General features: G+C 43.7%; 1 protein-coding gene across 1 annotated transcript in view; it reads right to left on the bottom strand.

Moving 5' to 3' along the window:
- The window catches only part of Ryr2 (ryanodine receptor 2), a 569,025-nt gene that overhangs the window by 11,303 nt on the left and 531,766 nt on the right, over positions 1-25,956 (bottom strand). Inside the window, exons 92-101 of the mRNA XM_087896432.1 lie at positions 25,720-25,784; positions 22,733-22,880; positions 19,486-19,572; positions 18,397-18,618; positions 16,966-17,096; positions 15,547-15,589; positions 11,910-12,043; positions 4,869-4,929; positions 2,007-2,153; positions 401-535 (exon numbers count right to left, since the gene is read on the bottom strand). Of these exons, the coding sequence (XP_087752558.1) occupies positions 401-535; positions 2,007-2,153; positions 4,869-4,929; positions 11,910-12,043; positions 15,547-15,589; positions 16,966-17,096; positions 18,397-18,618; positions 19,486-19,572; positions 22,733-22,880; positions 25,720-25,784 (1,173 nt within the window). The remainder of the gene's footprint in view (positions 1-400; positions 536-2,006; positions 2,154-4,868; positions 4,930-11,909; positions 12,044-15,546; positions 15,590-16,965; positions 17,097-18,396; positions 18,619-19,485; positions 19,573-22,732; positions 22,881-25,719; positions 25,785-25,956) is intronic.

Below are 25,956 nucleotides of genomic sequence, written 5' to 3' on the forward strand. Positions count from 1 at the left end.
AGCTAAAATATCAGCTCTGTTAAGATAGATTGTTTAAATTTTAGTAATGTTAGGTAAACTCAACAAGCCAAGTCAAAAGTAAAGCTTCTCAACACTCTGCAGGAGAACATCCTATCTGCTGTCCTGGGATGCATGAGTAGCAAGCTAACAGGACCGCATAGCTCCCCATCCTAACTGTATTTCTCAGCAAGTCTATCAATTACGGCACTGAACAAACACAGGTGCACAATGGACAGATGTGGTCCTTTCTGCTGTGCTAAAATGAAAACAGCTGTAGTGTGGGAAGCCACTCAACCTTTCATTGTGCCCGGTGCCTCCTCTCCTGCTCTGGGGATGAGGAGATGTGTGGTTCGTTGGATGGGAGGAGTGGGGTGGCTTTATGACAAGTTCGGGAGCTTACCGTCAACATGTCATCGCACTTCATGTCTGGCGTATCACCATCTTCACTTTTATTGTAGAACTTCCGGAAGAAATTGAATGCCACGACCGTGTACAGGTACACAACAACAGCTAACAAGCCAACAGTCAACACGAGCTGAAAGCAAAGTGACACTTAGCGCCTATCAGGAACACAGGATGTATGACCGCTGTAATCGACAGCTGCGTGGGAGGGAAGCGCTCTACCAACACACCTGGGCTTACTGGCGAAAAGCCAGTATGATTCAGACCCTCGTTATTGCCACCTTCTTAGCTCACAAGAGAAGCTCATTTGCACATTTTCTTTATCAGTCTGTCAAAGTATTTCATGCTAGGCTTGATACATATTAGAGAGCAGCTTTGTGGCTCACACGGCTACCCTCTAACTATCTGGTGGAAGATATGGTATAATATACTCTCCTGCATTATGAGTCAAGTCTTTATTTATGTGTATGTATGTGTACCTACTTGTATGTATGTGCACCATGTGTGTATAGTCCCTGAAGTAGCCAGGAGACAGTGTGGGATTCCCATGGGACTGGAGTTCCACGCAGTTGTGATCCACCCAACATGGGTGCTAGGAACTGAACCAGGATCCTCTTCTGCAAGAGCAGTAAGTGCTCCATCTGCTGTGCCGTCTCTCCAGTTGTTCAGTGTGCTGGAAGCTCTGTCACAATCCACCAAGTGGCAGAGTGCACAGGGTTCTGTCTGTCATGGTGCCTCTGAATTGCCATGACACAGTGTTATCATAACCTTAGGTGACATGTGTAGCAGCTACTTGCCGGACTTTAGAAAACGGGATTCTGGTAATGACAGTAAAGGTGGCTGCCGTTCCAGTGGTTGGACGGACACTGATTATAAAATGAACTGAGATAGAGAGGCTGTTAATCCAGATAATTAGCACAGAGGTTTTACCACCAATTGGACCCATGAAACAACAGATGAATAAGCAAATATATACTTTTGCACCCAGTCACAATAATGGAGAGATCCAGTATGAGCAGCTGAGTCCCATCAGAATGTCAGTGGGTTTTCTGGTCCTAGACCAGTTGTTCCCTATGTCAGCATGCCGTTGTCAAGCATAGAGTATCATTAAGATTTTATTCAATTAAAAAAATAGAGAAGATATCTTATTAAATTTAACTGCAACACCTCTTGTTACCAATGCAACTAATGCATCTGGACTGGGCAACAGCTTTGGGCACAGCACAGGATCAGATGGAGCAAACACTGTCTCATAAGCAAATCAGAAACTAGTTTCCTTGTGCTTAACACAGAGGATTCTGAGTCTGCTGGATTTGTTCTCAGTCTTCACAGACTCTGACAAGGGATTGTTACTGGTTGTACTTTACCAGAAAAGATATTTGATATTGACAAATATTAATCACTTATCCAAGATCACCCAGCGAATCCATCCAGCCAATCCTTAAACTCAGGTTACAGGGTCTTCGGAATTACTAATCGGAATTTATAAAACCAAAGGCACAGACCATCTTTAAAGCCACATATCGTCACTCGAGGCCAGGATTTACATTCGCAGGCTCTTTTCTATTGTTTTTAGTTCCTCTAGAGGAAAGATGACCTTTTACCTGTTTGCCATTGTGGGTGACTGAGGACAGGATGGTTCTCAAGGTCTTGAATCCCATCGCGATGTCAAGGAGGTGAGCAGCGAAAAAAAAGTTGTTATAGTGCCCAAGGACGGACATGGTCATATACCAGGCCAGGTACAGGAAGGACTGTCAGAAGCAAAGAGTGATAAGATGCGTCAGACCCCACAGTAAAAACAAACTGGTGAGAGCCTCTGCCAACTCTCTCCACGCTAACCACGGCACTCGCCTTTTTCTTACTAGACTATAATTCTTCAGATCTACTTGGCTGGATTCCATCTTTGCCCATCTTACCTTTGCTTAGTTTGTTATAAATGGCTCAGTGTAATTTTTCTCCTTTAACTACACAAACTATTTTCACCCTCTCACAAAGAATATAAACGATCACCCTACATTCTGACGGCAGGAGCTTGGTGTTATTTGATACGGAGAATTCCTTGTTATGGGGGCTGCCCTGTAAGGATTCACTAGACTTTAAGGAACGTCTCGCCAGATCATAAGAAACGCCACTGAAGGTCACTGACCAGACTGTCTCGGTTCAGGAATCCTTGTCGACAGTCAACCCAAGAACCCTGCAACTTTGATTCCTTCTCTTCTCGGCTCTTCCTTTATCTACACACTAAGCTTGTTAAGTCTATTAGTTAGAATCTACTGTCCCCGAGGAGTTTGATTAAGGCAGCATTGCACTTTGCATAAACTAACGTAAGTCCTAGAGCAAAGCACTCCTTGATGTCACTAACATCTGTAGTGACCTTAACTACGTAACTGGTGCTGTCTGGAGAAGTGTCCCGAATGATCATAACTGAAGGATTATTACTTTTTAATTCTCTCTCTCTCTCTCTCTCTCTCTCTCTCTCTCTCTCTCTCTCTCTGTGTGTGTGTGTGTGTGTGTGTGTGTGTATTTGTGTGTCGTGTGTGCGTCCTGTGTGTGTAGGTATGGACACACAATACAGTGCCCTCAGAAGCCAGAAGAGGGACTCAGCTCCCCAGGAACTGGAGTTACAGAAAGTTATGAACTGTCCATTGTCAGAGCTGGAGACCAAACACAGGTCTTCTGCAAGAGAGCAGAAGCTCTGGATTGCTGCTGAGCCATCATCTCGCCAGCTTCCTGAACTGCAATTAATGTAAACGATCCACTTCTGTTAGGGTGAAAATGTCCATGTTTGGTGGGGGCAGTGAAGATGCAGGATAGAAGCCCAGTGACGGCTTCAGCTCCTTGGAGCTGAGTTTCTCCTACAGATGCTGTGTCCGGATGGCATCCACTCATAGGAGAGGAGCAGAACTGTTGTTCTGATTCTAATCTTAGCTTTTAACAACAACAAGAAAAATGGGGTGTCTGGGGCCATGCGGGGCTTCATAACCAATAAGGGACTGAAGCTAGGAAAAGAAAAATGGCATTCGAAAAAGTCACTGAGGAGTTGGCAGGAAGGGCTAGAAGTGATACACTTGCCCTAGGACATGAAGGAGGAGTAATTTCACAAGCTATCAAACAACGAAAATCCTGAGAAAAGGGACACACATGGGGAACACGAGAGGAAGGAGAAGCCAATGACTGGCAAACTAGTCACGGCTGTGGTGTTGGTTGACATGGAGGTACCTGTAAGCCTGGGTGACGGACGGAGAGCGGGCAGTTCCTAGCATTGCTACTTTGCTCATATTTATACTAAAAGTTACCCTTTTTGCATGATAAAAATGCCACCGCCAATCCCACATTCCATCTGATTATTGCCTTCATTGCTTTTCAGAGACCAACTAAACTAAAACCATAAAAAAACTGCAAGTGACTGACAGCCTAAGGGGTCTCAGAAAGATGTCTGAAAGGGTTTGTCTAGGCTGTCTTCAGGATTAATCCACATCCAAGTTCTCTGGATGACAAGAAACTCCACAGAAATTAAAATATTAAGGTCAGACTCACTTGGGCAAAAGAGCGTTGTGCAAAGACTGTGGCATGGAGAAGCCCCAGTGTGCCCAAGCCAGAGTATGCAAACCACCTGGGTGGAAGGTACCAACTGACGCAGGAGTTGGGCAGCTTCTGCCCATTGAGAAGTGTTCCATCGTTAGATGAGAAAATATGTGCAAGGTGGTATTCTAAGACTGTGGCTATGAACGGTGCTAAACAGATAAGTTGTGAAGATCTCAGAATCACCTCTGATGATGGGGGGAGGGGTAGGCATGGAGGGACGGCAATTTGCTGTTGTCACAGACTTTAGAGATGAGGAAATTGGAACATTCACTCTAAAAAGCAGTGCTAAAATTAAACAGTGAGGTGCAGAGACAGCTTTTGATAATGGACGACTAGATTCAATCATGTTTCAGTATATACTTGGGCCATATGTTTAGTGTCTAAAGTCTTTTTGGTAAAGATAAATCAAGAATAAGAACCTAATGACTTAATGTACTTAATTTTGGAGAAAAAGTAAGCACCACTACTTTTTAAAATGTATTAGGTTTAAAAACATACATGAACGAACATATTTCATCATATTTTCATAAATACCTTGCTTCTGTTGTTTCTCCACCCACCACCCATCTATTCACTACCAATATTTCTCTTCCCACTCATCTTCCTGTCTAGCACAAATGTTTGTTTAATTTTTATTTAGGTGTGTTTTGAGCATCTACAAACCTTTGCAGTCTACCATGGTCCCTCTGAAACATAAACGGAAATTTTCAAGTTTTTCTTATATTAATATATAAGATAGGCTGGGTAAAGTGTCTGTGCTCGGGTCTCTCTCAGACGCCATGCTTATTAACTGCATTGGTGTCTGGCTAGCTTCCTCAGGTGACCTCCTTCTCTCTGCAAGAGCTCCACAGAGTCATCCAAGGAGAGTGAAAGAGGCTTACGTTGTCCGTGAACACGACTCCGAGCTTCCACATCTGGTACTTCACATCGATAGAGTTCAGTCTGCAATGACAGAAGAAAAGGTGGATATTGGCATTAATACTTAGGTGTGTGAGAACCTGTGGGCTCGCACCTGTTGTGGGCAAAGCTGTACACCTGTTAGAAGGACTGCACTCAGGAGATCACTTGTCCCCAGGTAAAAGGGAAGAGCTAAGACCTGCTCTGGAGAGACACCAGTGCTCTATGGTGACCTCTAGAGGGACCTGGGAAAGAAAACAAAATGGCACCACCTTTCTCATCAGTAACTTGAATGTATCTTCATCATCAGTATTACTATTGTTGTGTATAGTATTTATGATATGTGTGTATGGTGTGTGTGTGTATGGTGTATGTATATGTGAGTCTGGTGTGTGTGTATGGTGGGTGTGTGTGTATGGTGTGTGTGTGTGTGTGTGTGTGTGTATGGTAAGTGTATGTATGGTGTTGTATGGTGTGTGTGTATGTGTGTGTATGGTATGTGTGGTGTGTGTATAGTGTGTGTGTATGGTAAGTGTGTGTGTAGGGTAAGTGTATGGTGTGTGTGTGTAAGGTGTGTGTATGTGGTGTGTGTGTATGGTGTGGTGTGTGTGTGTATGGTGTGTCTGTATGTTGTATGTGGTGTGTGTGTGTATGGTGTGTATGGTGTATGTGGTGTGTGTATATGGTGTGTGTGGTGTGTGTATAATGTGTGTGTGTGTGGTAACTGTGTGTATGGTGTGCATGTATGGTATGTGTGTGTGTATGGTGTGTGTGTGTGTGTGGTGTGGTGTGTGTGTATGGTGTGTGTGTATGGTGTGTGTGTGTATGGTGTGGTGTGTGTGTATGGTATGTCTGTATGCTGTGTGTGTGTTCAGGCACACACACGTGATAGTGCAAGTGTGGAGGTCAGAGGACAGCCTGAATAAATTAGTTCTGCCCTTCCACTTTGTGGTCTGGGGATTGATCTGAGGTTGTCAGGCTTGCCTGCCCTTCCCCACTGAGCAAACTCAGCCTTTCCTTTTCTACATTATAACTTAATCTACCCTCTACGTGTTCCTCATTCCTAGAAATTATACAAAGCTAATTAACATGTGTGCTTCAAAAGTTGACTCAGCAAAATTTTACCGTGCATTTAAGCTACCTTTTAAAAATATTTGCTTCTATTTTATGTCTGTGGGTATTTTGCCTGCATGTATGTCTGTGTACCACATTTGTGCAGTGCTCAGAGAGGCCAGAAGAGGGTGTCGGGTGCCCTGGAACTGGGGGTCTAGACAGTTGTTAGTTGAGCATTGTGAGTGCTGGGAACCAATCCCTGTCCTCTCCAATAACCACAAGTGCTCTCAACCATTCAGCGGTCTTGCCAGCCGCTTGAAAACAGATCTGGGCTGTGTTTGTTGGTGGGGGGAGTAGAGGGAAAGGGAGATGGATATAGAGAGAGAGGGGGAGAAAGAGATAAAGATAAAGAGATAGGAAATTGAGAAACAGAGAATGAGAATGAGTGGTCATATGCGCAGGTAACGTAAAACCAAAACAGGAACAACTTTACAGACTGATGGAAGAACTAAACTTAAAATATACCTTGCAGGTTAAGAGTTCTGTTTACAGTTGAAAAGACATTCTTGTTTGTTTGGTGATAAATCCTAGGTAAGAGAGGTCTATTTGTCCTGTGCTAAGTCCCTGCTAATTAAGGCTTCTATCTGTAATCAACAGCAAGCCCCTGGTCTGTTGTAAACTGCGTATAAAGGCCATTCACTTGATGTGCATCCTTGTGTTGTTCCTCTTTTCATTGCATCCTTTTAACTGCGAATAATCACCAACGCTCTCAGCTTTGTGAACTCTCCTCTCTCCTACAAGAGGGACTTCAAGAGACCAGTGGGACTGCTCTCTCAAACCCCAACTTAGGGAGAGATAGCCCACTGGCCAGTCTTGGGTGCACCCAAACAGTTTGCTTTAACTTGGGCAATCTTGGACTTGGACCTTTCCTTCTCTAGAATTTCAGGATCAGCAGTTTATGTATGTATGTGTGTGTGGTATGCTTTTGTATGTGTATAAAGTATGTGTGTGTGTTTACATGTTTATGGGGTGTGCTCATGCATATGGGTGTGAAGGCCAGAGGTTGACTGATTGTCTTCCTCGGGTATTTTAGTGAACCTCACCGTTTTGGCTAGACACAGGGCAGCAAGCCCCCAGAACCCACATGTCTCCACCTCCCAACACTGGGATTACAGACATGCTCACCCACACCTGGCTCTATGTGGCTGCTGGAGATCTGACCTCTGGTCCTCATGATTGTACAGCAAGTGCTTTTACCACTGACCCATCTCCCTAGCCTTATTGCCCTTCTTGTTTTGCATTGCGGTAGAAGGGTTTCTGATTCAAATAACAAAAGCTTACATGAACACATACATTTATCTTACAACTAAATTTTATAAGCGAGAGCACTGTTTGTCGCCTTTTTAAATTTTCTCTTTGTAGTGTTGGGGCAGGGACCTAGGACTTGAACTTGCTGAGTGAATGCTCTCCCACTGAGCTGCAGTACCAGCCCTTTGCTTTCTGCCTACAGTCACCCACAAGCCCTCTCTCTCCATTTCCCTTCAGGCAGGATTTAGCCCTCACCCAGTCTCCACAGGACTAGACCCTCCTCCTATTGTGACTCCCAGCATGCCTCTTAACTGCTGTTAATACCGCACCTGCCTGGGAACCCATCTCTACTACTGATCTCTGATCTCCTGGGAATCAAGTACTATCAAACAAATTAAATGTCCCGCCATCAATCTATGATAAACGAATATATCTGGGTTTTTCTTACCCACAGGGAGGAAGAGAAACACTGATTTACCAAGTTGCACCAGCGGATAAATACTGTAGCTATTGATGATCTACTTACAAATGGGTCTTGTGATGATAAAAGTTTATTTCTGAGTAAATACCCACTGTGTGGACTGTTTCTAATCTGGGTGGACACATCAAGGAGACAGGCACACAGAAGCCTGCTACACTGAGGTCTTGACCTTCCAAATGTTTCAGTAAAGACTCAGAACAGGGAGTCCTTTCTCCTCTACCTTGTATATTCCATACTGGATCTTCATTCAGATTTCATTATCCATATTTAAAGGTGAGAAGAACATAGATTTTTCTGGCCTTCTGCAAGCAGTGAATCTTGAAAATATTTATTACATAAAACAGTGAAAGGTTCTGCAAATTTAAAAAATTGTTATGCTCAGGTGTGTACATGAGTATGTTGTGTATCTGTGTATGTCCCAGACCATGTGTGTAGAAGTTAGAAGACAATTTGTAGAGTCAATTCTGTCCTACCATGGTGGAGTCTGGGAATGGAACTTAGAATATCAGGCTCGGCAGCAAATATGTTTACTGCTGAGCCATCTTACTAGCCCATCACCAAATTTAACATTGTCCAATGAAGAAACAGTCTAAAGCTTTCTTCCTATTTTTAAATGTTTCTGGTGGTGGTGTTACAAATATTACTAATAAAAATATGTAACTCAGCAAAACTATATAATTCTGTCAGTCACCAGTGACTGCTCATGAGGGGTTCTGAATCCCTCATACCCCACTGCTTGTTTCAAATCACAAATGTGAAGGTCTTGGCTTCTGAAACTGTCAGTGCCCTTCTTCATGTGACACACTGTAAATACCACAGAGTCTCATGGAACTCAGGCTGGCCTAGGACTTGTGTAGCTCAGACTGGCCTTGAACCTCTGATCCTCCTGTCACCATATTCTAAGTTCAGGCATTACAGACATGTACTGCCATGCCCCCCCTACACCACAGACACACACCATACACACATAGACACACATACATACGCGTGCACACACATACCACACACAAACACCACACACACACATCACACAGAAACATATCATGCACACACATACCACACAAAGAGACATAGACACAGTACATACACGCACATACACACACACACCACATACATACCATACACAGACACACACCATACATACATAGACACATACATACACATGCACACACATACCACACACAGACACACCACACACACATATCGCATAGACACACATATCATGCACACACACACACACACACCACACAGAGGCATAGACAGTACACACCCACACATACACACACATACACACGCATTACACACAGCACACACCACACACATACAGAATACACACAACACAACTTGTATGTATGAGGTTGAGAGGACAGCTTGCAGGGGTCAGTTCTCTCCATCAGCGTGTGTCTGAGAAGTCTAACTTGGGCTGTCAGGATGGATGGCAAGTACCTTAACACTCCGAGCCATATGACCTGCTCCAAATTCACATTGTATTTAAAGACATAGAAAACCTGTGATAAATGAGATCGTTAACCAAAGCATCGTCCTAATTCCAGGTGCAATACTTTTCTAAGACAAAATGAGCTTCCAATCATTATCTCATCTCTCACAGACTGAGACCGCAAGCACACAGGTAAGGCATGCGGGCTGGGGACACGGCTCAGTGGGGCAGTGTTCTCTCACATGCTCACACACGGATGGGGCTTGATACCTGTGGCTGCACAGCAAACAAACAAAAACAAAACCCAAGCAAAGCTGGTTTCTCCGGGGAAAGTGACTGCACACTGCTTCGAAAATAAAGAAGTGCCTGGATGGTAAGATGGCATCGAGGAGAAGTGAGTGTGCTCTTCTTGTCTACAGAAATCCCGTGGCTCCCATGAGTTAAGTAGGCAGGGCAGACACTGACCTTTCATGCGGTGGGCAAATGTGCCTGAGAGAGAGCTGGAAGGAAACTGGCAGCACCAAGGGAACTCGATCCAACTCATTTCTATCTTTCTAGGTAACAGCAGTTTCACAAGAGTGCCGTTTAGACAGTACTTCATTTTGAAGTGAATTTTCAAATAACAGGGCAACATAGTGCTTTGGCATGCTAATGTTTTGCCATTTAAGAACTTTAACACTAAGATAGGAACTTTGGGTCTGTTTTAATAAAGGAACTACATATCACCTGTTTCCAAAGCATGCAATTTAACCTCCTTCAAAAAAGATCCATCCCCTAATAGGGTAGTCGTGGCTTACATCTTTAATCCCAGCACTTGGGAGGCAGAGACAGGCAGATCTCTGTGAGTTTGGGGCCATCCTGGTCTACAAGAGCTACAAAACAAAACAAAACAAAAGATTCCCCCAAAATGTAGTTCTATGTTTTGCTTTGTGCGTGTTTGACTTTCAGGAGGACCTGAGGTTAGAAAAGGTGAGTTAAAGAGGAATGGCGGATTTTCTTGTTGTTCTTCTCTCACTGTATGTAAACAACAAGGAAGGAATCTTCAAACATTGTTAGGAGCCATATTTGGTGGCTCATATCTGAAATCACAACACTCCAGAAATAAGAGCAGGAAGATGGTAAGTTGGGCCTCAGGAGCTACCAGTCAGTTCCAGACCTTCCTGGGATATTATATAATGATTTTTAGGTCAGCCTGGGCTACATGGCAAGACCCTGTCTCAGTAACAATAATAACAACAACAACAACAATAACCACAATAATGATAACCACAAGTTAATAGGCAAATATCCCTTTGTTCTAAAGCTTCAAACACTCAAGTCCTGCCTAGTTTTAGGTCAACTCGACACAGGCTCAAGTTATATGACTGGAGGAAACTTCTGTTGAGGAAATGTCTTCATAAGATCTAACTATAGAGCATTTTCTTAATAAGTTATTGATGGGGAAGTTACAGACCCTTGTGTGTGATATCATCACTGGGTTGGTGGTCCTGGGTTCTATAAAAAAGTTGGGTAGTAGTGGCACATGGTTTTAATTTCAACACTGAAGAGACAGACTTAGGAGGATTTCTGAGTTCAAGGCCAGCCTGGTCTACAGAGTGAATACCAGGATAGTTCTTTTTTGAAACACACACACACACACACACACACACACACACACACACACACACACCACAAAAGAGAAGAGAAGGAAAGGAAGGGAAAGGAAGGGAAGGGAAGGGAAGGGAAGGGAAGGGAAGGGAAGGGAAGGGAAGGGAAGGGAAGGGAAGGGAAGGGAAGGGAAAGGGAAAGGGAAAGGGAAGGGAAGGGAAGGGAAGGGAAGGGGAAGGGAAAGGGAAGGGAAGGGAAGGGAAAGGGAAAGGGAAGGGAAGGGAAAGGGAAAGGGAAGGGAAGGGAAGGGAAGGGAAGGGAAGGGAAGGGAAAGGGAAGGGAAAGGGAAAGGGAAGGGAAGGGAAAGGGAAAGGGAAGGGAAGGGAAGGGAAAGGGAAGGGAAGGGAAGGGAAGGGAAGGGAAGGGAAGGGAAGGGAAGGGGAAGGGAAAGGGAAGGGAAGGGAAGGGAAGGGAAGGGAAAGGGAAGGGAAGGGAAGGGAAGGGAAAGGGAAGGGAAAGGGAAAGGGAAGGGAAGGGAAAGGGAAGGGAAAGGGAAAGGGAAAGGGAAAGGGAAGGGAAGGGAAGGGAAAGGGAAAGGGAAGGGAAGGGAAGGGAAGGGAAGGGAAGGGAAGGGAAGGGAAGGGAAGGGAAAGGGAAAGGGAAGGGAAGGGAAGGGAAGGGAAAGGAAAGGAAAGGAAAGGAAAGGAAAGGAAAGGAAAGGAAAGGAAAGGAAAGGAAAGGAAAGGAAAGGAAAGGAAAGGAAAGGAAAGGAAAGGAAAGGAAAGGGAAGGGAAGGGAAGGAAAGGAAAAACAGCAGGTTGAACAAGCCATGAACAAGCCAGTAAGAAGCACCCTCCAAGGCCTCTGCATCAGCTCTGGCCTACAGGTTCCTACCCTGTCTGGGTTCCTGTCCTGACTTCATTCAATGATGAACATGCTGTGGAAGTATAAGTCAAATAAACCCTCTCCCCACCAACTTGGGTTTTGGTCATGGAGTTTCATTACTGCAATAGAAATTCCAGCTAAGAAAACCAAGAGGTATGAAAGTCGACTTCTTTTGCACTTGCAGTTTTCCTCAGTGAAGGAAATTGGTGAGCAAGCTAGGTCAGACATGCATCCCTGTCCCCACCCCACCTGTAGAGCAGAAGAGTCACTCACACAGCAGACAAGGAACTGTCTTTCTTGGGCTTCTTCTTCTCTCTCGCATCGCTGAAATCCAGGGCAGCCTTATCCATGCCCAGTAACTCACTGATTCTGTCTCGCCCATAGAACTCTCCATATTTATCCATCACCTGCGCTCAAGGGAGAAGTATGTTATTGATCTTAACCATAATAGTAGCAATTTTTTCTCACCATATATTTTGCTAGATTTTAAAGAAAACTTAGGCATCTAGTTTACAGTTCATCTTCTAATGTCAAGCTGCTGAAATAATAGATAAGTCTATAGGATTTTGAATAACTCATCTCTGAGGAATGAGATCTCCCCTTCTAGTAAGGGAGGCACAGGGAAGAATGTTCTGCAGTAGAAGAGTGGGATGCTGGGGGAGGCGGGAGGAAAGTGACTCTCAGTTCTTCCCCAGGAATTTTGTCAGATTACTTGTGACCGCCACAATACGTAAGCTTTGTCCTCTATCTCCTGCGCTGTACCAGCTGTGTAGTAATAATAGCACCCCATTGTACAGACGACCAAACTGGGGGGATGGAAGTCAGTGAAGGGTCATGTGAAAAGCCAGGCATGGTAGCATGTGCCTGTAATCACAGCCCTGGGAAGGCAGACACAGGTGGGGACCATGAGGCTCACTGGTCGGCCAGCCTAGCCTAACTGGCAAACCTGAGGACCCAAGGAGAGACCATGTCTCCAAATAAGGTGGACCGTTCCTGAGGAGCAATAGCCAAGGCGGACCTTGGCTTCTACGCCCATGTATGCACCTGTGCACACATTCTCTCTCTCTCACACACACATCTGTGTACCCAAACACACATATGCATGTACACACATACATACATATGCGCGCGCACACACACACACACACAAAGACGTAAAGGAAGGGTGAAAGAAAGCTTGGTGCTTGGATGTGGCTTGCAGCGCAGCAGAAATCCCAGCAGGTCCAACTCCGTGATGTGTTGTTCTCACCCTTCAGTTCAAACCCATGTGTAGTGGTTCTACAGAAGAACCAAAGTGGAAGAAGTAGGGAAATCAAGGAAAGAAAGGCAGAACAGATCATTAATAGGAGGAAGAGGGAAAAGAAGGCAAGCAAAGGATGAGGCACCCAAGAAAAGACAGAGGGAACCCAGACAGAACGGCTTTAAAGAACTAAAACAGGTCTCTCCAAATGCACAAGACAGGCAAAGTAAAAGAAAGTCTTGAAGAAAAGTAGTAGTTAAAATGACTACAGCAGCCAGGCAGTGGTGGCGCACGCCTTTAATCCCAGCACTCGGGAGGCAGAAGCAGGATCTCTGTGAGTTTGAGGCCAGCCTGGTCTACAAGAGCTAGTTCCAGACCTGCAGAGAAACCTTGTCTCAAAATACAAAACAACAACAACAACAAAAACGACTACAGCACAGACTTTTGAGGTTGACTAAACCAATCTGCTGTGTGGTGTTTCTCAGTGCTGAAGGCGGCCTGGCAGGTCTGAATGAAATTTCTACAGGGAACAGCCTCACTCTTCTCTCTAGAGGACACAGCCACCGGTACTGCAGTGGAAAAGTCAGGAATGAGATGATGTGTCTTTCTCTTTCCCTACTTTCATGTGTGTTTGTGTGTGTGTGTGTGTGTGTGTGTGTGTGTGTGTGTGTGTGCATGTGCAGCTGTGTGTGCATGTGTGCATGTGCAGCTGTGTTTGCATGCATGTGCATGCATGGATGCGTGTGAGGATGAGCACACATCTCTGAATATGTGTAGAGGACAGAGATCAGTGTCAGTTGGATTCCTTAGTCCCTCTCCAGCATATCATTTGAAACAGGAACTCTCACTGATCCTGGAGCTCAGCATTTCAGGAGGCCAGCTGGTCAGTGAATCCTCCAGATCTCTGCTCTGCATCTCCTGGTGCTTGGATCCCAAGCATGCACTGAGCCAGCCTGTGTGGGGGCCAGGGACGCACACCCACGACCTCACATCACACAGCAGACATTTCCCAACTGTGCCATCTCCCTAGTCCTGATCTTGCTATTTCTTTGACATAGATATATTGCTTGCTCCAGAAATATGTTTGATTTAATATTTTAGAAACACCCTCTTTATTACATCAAAAACTTCATAGGCATAAAATATTCAAAATGTCCATTTAAAATTATGTTAAAATAATCTTTCAAAATGTTGGCCTAATTTATATATATATATATATCTAAATTATATATGCATTAGTGTAATAAACTCAAAGTGCCAGTTCACAAGGTCACAAAAATGCGTGAAGGTACATATAACAATCAGCAAATGTAGATTCTTTCCACCAGGAAGCATGGACAAACATGTGTACAACCACATAAACACCACACACACACACACACACACACACACACACACACACACAAACACACACTGCACCTAATGATACAGTGAAATTACATTCAAGTTCTTAATGTATGTTCCATCTCTGTATAAGGTGTGAAGAAAAAATTTCAGTGTCTCCTTGACAACCACCTTTGGAACAGTACTGAACTGATAAAGACATAAAAGGGCTCTTCGCATTACAGGTGCGCCTGTGCCAGTGCACACCAAGTTGGCATTCACCATAAAATGTGAATCAGCAAGGACCTGGGAGCAGTGGCTCATGCCCGATACCTCATTATTCTCCAGAAATTGAGGGAAGGAGATTGCAGTGAGTTTGAAGTCAATGTGGGCTACTTGGTGAGTTCCAGGCTAGCCTGGGCTACAGTTTTAGACCTTGTCTTAAAACTCCAAAAGGAGTAGGAGGAGGAGGAGGAGGAGAAGAAGGAGGAGGAGGAGGGGGAGGGGGAGGGGAAGAGGAAGGAGAAGGGGAGGAAGGGGAAGAAGGGGGAAGAAGGGGGAGGAGGAGGAGGAGGAGAAGGAGGAGGAGAAGGAGGAGAAGGAGGAGGAAAAGGAGGAGGGGGAGGGGAAGAGGAAGGAGAAGGGGAGGAAGGGGAAGAAGGGGGAGGAGGAGGAGGAGGAGGAAGAGGAGGAGGAGAAGGAGAAGGAGAAGAAGAAGAAGAAGAAGAAGAAGAAGAAGAAGAAGAAGAAGAAGAAGAAGAAGAAGAAGAAGAAAGAAAGTAAAAAAGAGTAATTTCCGAATAGCAGCCCTCAGCACACAAATATTGTTACACATGGTGTTTCAACTAAAATGTGCAGATCCTGGGAGGTAGGGAGGGCAAGGAGAACCCTGTGCTTATAAGCAGAAGTTCTCAGCAGCGGAGCTTAGCCAGCAGCCAGCAGCATGATAAAAGCAAGGCCAGAATCATCTCTACCACCCTCCCTCACAAATGAGTCAGATTTGTTTTTTAAGGTCTTTAAGGTGATACAAAGAAAAAGAGCCTACAGTCAACTTGGGCAACCCAGACAATATCAAAGCCAATTCCCACAGGTTCTTGCTACTGAGCATACTTCGCTGGTCCCTAAGGCATTGTGGGTAGTGAGGTCTGTTTATTTAGGGACAGCAGAATATGAAGGTCTTAGCCGCTCTTTTGAAGATGTCTACTCAGTTCTCTTGGCACTGTGAAACAATAACAGCAGGCAACCGGAACACACCTCACATCCCACCCCACATCCAAACCACACCACATTCACCGAAGTGCACTGTAAGAAAAACACTGGGCGTTTACTCCCTCTCAGAAACGTTACCTTTCTTTTAACAAATTTATCCCAGTAGTTATTGGGAAATGACCTAAAAGACACAAAAGCAGAGACATTAGAGGAGCAGTACTTTTAAATGGTAAATAACATAATTTGAAATAAAACACTGAAAATAATATGCCCAGCTATCACGCTATCTACCTAGAAGTACAGTGAGTCACATCACCTCTCTGATCATAACTTTTCTATATCATAAGTGTATTAAGCATCATGTAAATAATATCATATAAACATATCAATGGTAAATCATTAAAATGATAATGGTATCTTAATATAACCATATTTATTAACAAGTTGCATGTTATATTTATCATTTTTATGAGTGCTATATATATACAGATATATGTATATATACAGGTATATGTGTATATATATATATTTGTCAGTTATTTTAAAAATTAAAAGGTCTAGAAACTATGGCTTTGGTGGTGGTTGAGGGGTAAAGGGCTTGTCTAGCATGGTCAAGGCCCTGAGTTCAAGTCCTCCTACTGAAAAAAACCCAAAAAACTAGTAGATTAGAAACCTGTCACTGTTTTGCTATAAACCTAGCATATTATTCCCCAGTGGAAAATTCAGAACTACTAGAAATAACTTTTAAGAATCAGCAATTCCAGGGCTGGGGACATGGCTCAGCAACAGAACACTCACTGAGCCAGGGCGAGGTCTTGGATTCAACCCTCCTCACCACATAAAAAAATTAAAAAGAATAAAAAAACTCAATAATGATATAATATCTGACTCTTATGCTGTATAAATACTCAAAAATATAGCATCAATGATTGTTTTATAGAAGTTATAGGTAGGGATGGACGTATGTGTGACACAGTAGCTGGTTGGCTAGTTGGTCTGTTTTTATCTTACCCCACAAGCTAAATAATTACTGGATTAGTTTTTTTTTCTTAAGTGTTTATATTTTTTTCTCTTCTAACAAATGACATCACATTGTAAAATTTTCTAGGTTCGTGTAAGCTGGTTGGTGGTGCTTTCTGGAAGTTTAGACACATTAGCAGTATGAATTCAGTATTTTTCCCTTCGACACTACAGCCCTTCCCTTAATGAATAATTTCTACCTCCTCCGCATCTGGATAAGATGCCTCTGCAATGCTGGCTGTGAATCTGATGCTACACCCCTCCCTGAGCCCTGGGTAATGGCTGTGCATTCCCATCAGCACTGTGTAAATGGCCTCAAAGTGCTTTTTGATTAAGAGACTCAGACCAGAGGGCAGAAATTGCAGGCATCCATTAGCTTCGGATGGTTCTTAGTCTTTTGATTTTCTTGGCTGAATATATGACTGCTACTCACTTGAGCTAAACTTTTAACAAATCTTCCGAAACTCTAGCAGGGAGTTTCTTTTAACATCTTGAAATTCCTGAGCCCAGAACTGCCTCTCGTAATCCCTCACTCACTGTGTGTTGATCACGAGTCTGTCCCACTGGCCTTTAATGTCATCTTCCGACGGCTGCTCTGTAATGTAAAGGCCGTCAAACTCCAATTTACGTGCCACTTCCTTCTCCCGCTTAAAAATGACCAAGGGGACCTGCAGACGGGAACAAACACATCGACATTCGCTTAGCTGGGCTGGCGTCTCCCACAGCCGCTATCTTTACAAAACAGCCTTTGAGAAGAACTATTTCTCCACTTACTTGCAGGGAGGAAAAAAAAATGAGTGAAAATTAATCAACTACATTCAGGCAGAAAGAAGTATCTAGAGGGTTTCGGGAAAACAGCATACAGGTGCACGTGTTTAAAAAAATGGCGGTCAATATATAATGACATGACATTTGTCATTCTAATGACAAATTGGAACGCTATGACATTCCAGTGACAGCATTCTAAACACTAAAGAGAGACAGGTGATTACAAAATATTCAATATATATTTAAATACATATTACTTTAAAGCATCAATAAGAGCAGGTGTGAAAAATCTTAGCAGTTTTACTAATGTCCCTGACAGCATGTATTTTAATCTCTTTAATAACTATGTGCAACATAGTTATAATATATAGAGGTAGATTCATGTTTCAACATTGGCAAAAATCTTGGCGAGTGTAGCATTGCCTCTGCTGGCGGCTGATGATTCCCCTTTCGCACAGACAGAGTCTGCGCAAGCAAGGATGGGAGGTAGAGATGCTGAGGAAGTATCCAGAAATGCTTACCCCCATGAGAAAAGGGGGACGAGAGGTAGAAAACAATTCCTACAGGAACATCTCACACTCCCGTCTTTTATTCCAAGCCCTAGCTTTTCAAGTATCTTAGGAGGCTTCAAAGCCAGAGGCAAAGGGCAGTGAAGTAAATATACGTAGACATACTTGCACAGGTGAGAATATCCTCAAGCACCCAGAGAGACGATATTACCATGAAATTTATACTCATCAACATTTACTGTTACCCCAGCAGGGACATGGGGATAAAAGACAACTTATTTTCTGTGAGTCTTCTGTCATGGATGATGAAAGAGACATACCTAACAATACAACAGTTATGCATCAGAGGTGAGAGACTGTGGTCTGTGGGGCTCACTTCTGTATGGTCAAGTTGTACATGAAAATATTGACTGTATGAATGATTATCAATAGGCACAAGCATATTTGTAATCAGTGACCGATCAATGGAAACTAGGAAAGGTCAGGCCCCTCCAGTCCTAGCTTCAGAGACAGAAGCCTATGACCACACTTTTCTCTTCTGTCCTCTACCCCAACCTGCTTCTTCCTTCTGTCCCAGAGGCATGGGGTCTTAGAGCATCTCAAACAGACAACATAAATTCCGTCTCAGTGCTCACTTCCCCAGACGCCCAATCTACAGACATTTGACACACACAGGCACTTGGGGACTTACTTTCAAGCAGTAGTATCCAATGATGCAAAAGAAAGAGATGACAGTGTGCAAGATGGCTAAGATGCGCAGCGTGGGTTCCATGTAGCCGCTGCTCTCCTCCAGGACGTAGTGCACCGCTATGATTCTGTGGGGGTTGCTGTCCAGGCTGGTGGGGACTTTGGCAGTGTCGCCGGAGCTTCGGGCAGGCAGCTCCTTTCCTTCAACCACAGAAGAAGTGGAGACCTGATTCAAACCATTTGAGATACAGTCAGTTCACTGAGTGTCACAACACCACACAAGAAGGAAATGGAAACAATCTCTGTAGACAGCGGAATGTTAAGTCAGAGCATAATGGTATCATGGGAAGACTAACAGGAAAGAAGAGACATCTTGACCAACAGCAAATACAAGTAACAAATATGCTAAAATTCATGCTGGGGCAGAGAGGGAGAGATGGTTTGATAGGAAAAGTTGCCTCCTGCCCAGTCTGATGACCTGAGTCCAATCTCCAGGAATGACAGGACGACGGAAGGGGAAGACACTCTTGCTAGGTGTTCTTTGACCTCCACATACACACCATGACATACTTGTTGTGCACACAAATGCAAAGCAAATGTTGGTTGTTTTTTGTTTTGTTTTGTTTTTTTATAAATTTCATGCTAATCCAACCAAAGTTATAAGGATTTCAATATGCAGGAAAACACTAGGTACGTTACTTCTCAGTTATCCAAATAATGTGATGGAGGGAGGTTCTGTCACATCCAGGCATCATAACAAGTAAGAAATTCAGCTGAATCATTCTAGGAATACTGGAAGTGAACCCTCCGTAACACGGAGCCCTCTTCAGTCACTTCCAGCTGAGGTTCCACTTAGTCTCCCAGGATCACATACACCCTGCCTTCCTGGGCGTCTGTGATGGAACCGAGCTTTGGGCTCTCTCTTTTGTTAAAGTGCAGTTTAGAATTGGTGTAAATTGGCTCCATTGCAGCCTAGGGGAATCTATCCACTGGCGTCATTGGACTTTTAGAACGGTCTTTAACCCCCAGGGATACACACACATACACACACACACACACACACACACACACACACACACACACACACACATACCTTGTAGAAGAGCAGGATGAAATTGATGGCGAAGGCGACAAATAAGGCCAGCATTCTCATGTTGTAAAAGTTGCGGGCAAAATAGTTCTGAAGGGAGAAAGAGTTATGAACAGGTCAGCCAGTAAGAGATAAGAAATTCGCAAACATTTTAAATAAAGAGCAGTTCGTTTACTCCAAGCTATAGATCGGGCGCCTGCTGTGTCCTTGATATTAGAAATGTACAGCAAAGGACAAAGTTCCTGCCAACAAGGAGGAGACAACTAATGATATAATAGCCACACCCTCAGATACAAAGTATCATTCAAGAACTTCAAGTGACATCCTGCTACACAGGAGAGGGCTTAGGGAGTGTGGTGGTTTGGATTGGTGGCTGGGAAAGGGGATAAGCTCGAGCACAGGCCTGGGGGTGGCAAGGGAGCTGGCTAACTGAGCCATAGGGTGAAGGTATATTAGAGACATGAATGGTGAGGACACGGCCCTGAATTAAGAGCAATGCTGTGGGTCTGGAGAGAGGGTTAAAAGCATTTGCTGTTCTTGCAAAGAATCTGGGTTCAGTTTCCAGCACCCACACAGAAGTTCACAGCTATCTGTAACTCCAATTATGGGGGAATCTGATGCCCTCTTCTGGCCACTACAGGTACTACATGCAAATGATTTCACACACACACACACACACACACACACACACACACACACACACACCACACATACTTGCACGTATGCAAGCACACACATGCAAACAGAAAATATTTAAAATAAATTTAAAAGCGTAATCGTGTGTGTGTGTGTGTGTGTGTGTGTGTGTGTGTGTGTGTGTGGCAATTTGCTTGAGCCCTAGAGAGAAGCAAGGAGAGGGAAGAAGGGGGCTTGGGCAGGTGAGCAGAGGCTGAGATCGGAAGGTTCTTATGAATATGTTAGTGGTCTGTTACGGTAAACTGATCCAATGACCCCTGAACTCATTAACATCCTCTAGGACTACAGTGCAGGGATCTGAAGTCTGTCCCAACACTTCCTGGATTTGGAGGAATGACCTAATCCCTCCAGGAGCACATCTTGTCTCTTCTGCAGTGTCAGCCTAACAACAGAACCAGCCTCCTACATTTACTGTGAGAAAATGGAGGAAAGCCAGCCATTCATTTGAACATGATACGATAACTTTATAAGCTGTCACCATTAAAAATTAGCATTTCATTCTAGGGGGCTGAGATGCTGGTGGAGAACCCAGACGATGACTTAAAACTTCCTCTGTGGAGACAGCAGAAGCAACAGGGACTGGTTAGTAAGCATTGAAGCAAACAGAGGTTGGCAGGGGGCTGGCCTCCATGGAAGCTGTCGACGTGCAAAGAACTGGGTAGGCCCCTTGAGGGAACTTCGAGGAAGAGTTGGAGGTGGGTTTTGGCTTTTTGTTGTTTGTTTGCTTATTGTGCTTTTTTGCTATATTGAGTTACAGCTAAGAGAGAAAGGACTTAAAGATGAGCAACTGAGTGAGTGTTTGGTATGGTATAATGAATGGGAAGAAACCAAACAACTTGGCACAAGTAGATGTAAGGGAAGAAGCCACAGTAAAAGCAACTATTATAATATGAAGTGAGCTTACGGGTGATAAAGCCTCTCATTAACCTCTCCATAAACATAGCCCTCTTTGATGGGCTCTTTGCCCTACAATCTGGCTTTACTGTCGCATCTAGTCAGACTAAGACTGAGTAACACACTCTCACTGGGCCAGTTATACTGTCTCTCCTAGAAAGGAAAGCAGTAGCTCACAGAGACTGAGTTATCGAACTGTAGCTGTTGGATGGAGACAGTCACAAAGACAGGGAGGGCTGGGGTCTGTGGAGGGCACCACAACCATGACTGGTCTTGTGTGTGTCAACTGGCAAGCATATGCCAAAACTAGGAAGAGAAGTAGAAAAGTGGAAGAGGTACAGGGACAAGGCACATAGGAACCCTGAGGCAGAGATGGAAGCATTACCTCAGTTTATTTCCTTAAGAAAGTGTAGAGAGGCACTTCAGGACTCACAGGGCTGCTAAAGGGTATGGCTACCTATTTCCCACCCTGCTACCATGGCAACCACTGATGTGTATCAAATTAACAATTACAAAGTAATCACAGAAACCTTTATGTTCAGTGGACTCTGTAGCAAACACTACAGAGAAAATACAAAACTTGGGGAATATTTTCATAAAACCCTATAAAGGACTATCTTCTTTCCATTTCTTTATTTTATTTTATAAGTCTCTAAAGGGTAATTTTGAATTATCATTGCCAAAAAGCTGATTCATTAAGTTTATATTTATAAAAAAATTATATTTTACTTATATGTCTATACGTATTTCTTTTTAGTAAAAGGTGTGATGATAGACTCATTTGGTTTTGGAGCTGGCCTATAAATTGCGCGGAGCCAGAAGGCTGTGTTAGAAGGCCTTGAAAACAGACTTAATGAGTTCTAAAGCATTTGTGGGAAGACCTGCCATGATGTCTGCTATTTAGTCAAAGGATGTCAAGACAACGTGAACATATATAGTGGCTTTGGGGATGTCAGACCATGTGAAGGTGCGTAGAGGTCATGGGGGGTCAGGCAGTGTGAATTGTGGAGAAGGGGGTGACCTGAAAAAGGCATTTACCCCAAAAATAAATACACTGGGGTGTGGAGATGACTCAGCAATTAAGAGCACCAAGGGCTCTTGCAGAGGACCTAGGTTTGGTGCCCAGCACCCACTTGGTAGCTCACCACTGTCTATAACTCCAGTTATAGGGTACCAGATGACCCCTTCTGGTCCCCTCAGGCACTGCATACACACGGTACACATCAATGCATGCAGATACTCACATGTAAACATAAAATAATGATAAAGAAACCATTTCAAAAACTCAAACATGGTAAGATGAGTAGATAAAAATTCTGCTTAGTCCTGGTTCTGAAGACCCTGCCTTCACAAATCAAACCAATTGTAAAGAAGAAAATACTTCTGTCCTAAATAGATATAGACTTTTTTCTCTTGCCATTATTCTCTAAATAATACCTGATAACAGACATTTACATAACATTCACATTGCATTAGAGACCATAAATAATCTAGATAGGTCAAAATACACAGATGGACATGTGCTGTTTACACACAAACACTCCACCCTTCTATAAGGAACTTTATTCTCAGATGTGGAGGGCAGAAGGGTTTTCTGAGCTCAACTACTACACAGAGTCAGGACAATCAAGCAATACTAAAAGCCATCCCCAGGTCTCACCAGCAGCTTCTGCTGATAGGCTATGATTTTCTTCCAGAACGCAGACTCTGGCACCTCAGGTTCCCCATACCGATGCGTGTGAAGTTGTCTCAACTTCTGCTTGCCTTTATCGTCTTTGGCTTTGTCTTCTTTTTCTCCATCTTCCCCCCTGTGGAAACAAAGAAAGCATAGGCTCTCTATAAGGTGAAGAATCAAGCAGGTGCTTTGCAAAATACAACATGAACAAATAAATTACAATATCCACTTAGAAACCAAGTTCTGTCTGTCTGTCTGTATGTATGTATATGTTCTTGTGTAAGCATGTTCATGTGTGTGTGTGTATACAAGTGGGAGCCAGAAGACAACTTTGAGCATCCTTCTTCCTCGGGTACTAATCACCTAATTTTGTGTGACAGTCTTGGTTTTGTTCACCTATTATGCTAGGCTGACTGGCCAGCAAGGCCCAGGGATTTGACTGTCTCTGCATCCCCAGTACTGGGATTACAAGAGCAGGAATTACCCAGTCTTTTACGTGGGCTTTTGGTATCCAACTCAGTATCATGTACTCATATAGCAAGCTCTTTGTAAACTGAGCCGTCCCCTCGAGTTTCCAAACTACGTTCTGTTTCAATGAATAATGGCATCCTGGATTTGAGACGAAGGAAGGATGTCCTGCCGTCCCCACAGATGAATGGGCCTGTGCAATTCAAATCAAAGGGATATTTTCAGGCTGAAAAACTTTTTATATCCATAAATAATAAAATATTTGGTTGCAAAATGGTACAACAACAAAGACATTTCTTGGCTTCTGCTTCACACACCTTACTTTTTAAATACAGTTTTGTGGACCAAAGCTAAGGTTTCAAGCATGCCAGGCAAGCAATCTGCCACGAAGTTACATCCCCAGCCTCCTTTTTCACTATCTAATCTGAGACAGGGTCTCACTAAGTTGCCTAGGCTGGCTTTGAACCTCCTCTGTGTAATCCTCGCTTGTCTTCTTACAGACTTCCTGCCTCAGCCTCTTAAGTAGCCATGATATCAGTGCTGCACTACCAGGCCTGGCAACACACCTTGCTTTTAACTTTTGATTATTAAAATTGCAATTCTATTTTTAGACTTAGTTATGCTTGATCTTAGTCCTAAGTCTGGGAGGTGATTCTTTTATGGGGTGAGGAGGGTGCAGCACACTAGTGAAGCTGGGAAGACAACGTTTAAGATTTAGTTCTCACCTCCTACCATGTGGGCTCTGGGGATCACTCTAGTCCTCAGGCTTGGCTCCAAGTGCCCTTGCCTGTTGAGCCATCACACTGTCCCATAGCTCAGTTTGTAATAGTTTCTAGCCATTGACACTTAAAATCAAAGTCCTGTGCGTTTTGTTTTTCTCACATATCAAGGACCCTGATGCAGATAATCACTTTACCAAATTTTATTTAAAAAATTTATTAATTGTATTACCTATATAGTTATATTGTTATATTAATTCCAGATAATATTGGAATTAGGGCTAGAAGTTTAAGGCTTTTTAAGAACTGGAGTTATTTGTTTAAGCTGCCTTGGTACTTACAAACGTGTCGGGCCAGAGGACAAGCTGAGGGAGTTAGCTACCTTCTTCCACCATGTGGGTTCTGGGGATCAAACTCAGGTCACCAGACTTGGCAACAAGCTTGTTTACCTGCTGAACCATCTTTCCAATTCCAGGACTAGAAGTCTATATAAAAAATACTTTCAATGTAAAGTAAAAATCCCTCTGGGGAGAACATAGATGCTGCATTAGGCTCACACTAAGCCTAGCCAACACTGTACTTCACACCAGGTAAGAACTGCGTGCCTTCTGTATGGTCACGTGGGCCCCCTTTTCCATTCTTTAATGTCATTTATCTAGCCATATTTACAACAGATCCCAGATCTAACACAATGAAAACAGTCTAATGACATAATAATAATATACGGTAGGGGGAGGGGTAACGGAGCTGCTATGTGAAAATGGTAGTGAGACAGGAATGTACGACTTTAACTTTTCTTAGCTTTTTCTAGATAAGTATAGAAGATTACATAAATTTAGGGCAAGCCAAGGGTTTTCTATATTCCTGATGTAAAGCCATTATGGAAGGAGTTTAACATTTCCTCTACGTTATGCTGTATTCTTCATTATCTGCCTCTCCATTTACAACGGGACTCCACAACACCAGGTATGCTCATGAAGATGAAGACCCCCCCTGGGCCCATTCCAGAACAAGGAAGGTATGAACCTGTGCGTGTGTGTGTGTGTGTGTGTGTGTGTGCATGTGTGTTTGTGTGTAGGCAGGTGCAGTGGGACCCAGGAGTCTGTACTGTGTGCTTCAGAGTAGGCAGGTACATTCATGTGTGTTCTTGTATGCGCCACAATGTAGCCTCAAGTGCCATTCTTCAGTAGCCACCCACCCAGTATTTTTTGGATGACGTCTCTTCCTGGTCTGGCGATCTCTATTAGGTTGGTCTTTACCTCCCCAGTGAATTACAAATCTGCCCCTCACACCGAGGATTTTATATGCGCTCTGGGGATCAAACTCAGGTCCTCATACTTGGGCAGCAAGCACTTTCCTAGCTGCTACCTCTCTAGCATGGAATCTTCATTTTCAACAATCTTAGGAGATTTCTATGCATGTGGCTCAGGGGGATACCACTCCAGAACACACTAAGCTGCTGAATTTGCCACACTGGTTTCTTCCCAACTTTAAAAGGACACATGTTCACACATAAACTCTATCCGTCAGCCCTTCCAGAGACACTGAGTTCTCTTCTAATAAAGGAGAATCACACATAGGAAATATCCATGGAAAAAGGAAGGTGAGTCTGGGTGAGGGGAATCCAGCAGGCCCTACATGGAGTGAGGTCCTGGCTTTCGCATAGATGTGAGACTGGACCATATGATGACTTTGCAGGGTGAGAGTCTCTCCCCAAGCTCCCAAAGAGCAGGGGCCAAGCCAAGAGGTTCCAGGACATGGAGAAAACCATGTGGCAGTACATACTCAGCCTTCTCAGGTTCAGACTTGGTTTCTTCTTTTTCTTCCTTCTCTTCTTTTGCCTTCTGCTCCTTAAATATGTCAATAGGGAATAGAGAAACAATATTATTATTATTGCAGGTATATGTGTACATGTGCAAGTGCACCTGTGTGCTGTGGAACAATCTTTGTACACTGTAAATATGTATTGCTCTCATTGTTAATAAAAAGCTAATTGGCCAATGGCTAGGCAGGATTTCTGGG

The sequence above is a fragment of the Myodes glareolus genome, chromosome 14 (assembly GCF_982192425.1).
Source record: "Myodes glareolus chromosome 14, mMyoGla1.1, whole genome shotgun sequence".
NCBI lineage: Eukaryota > Metazoa > Chordata > Mammalia > Rodentia > Cricetidae > Myodes > Myodes glareolus.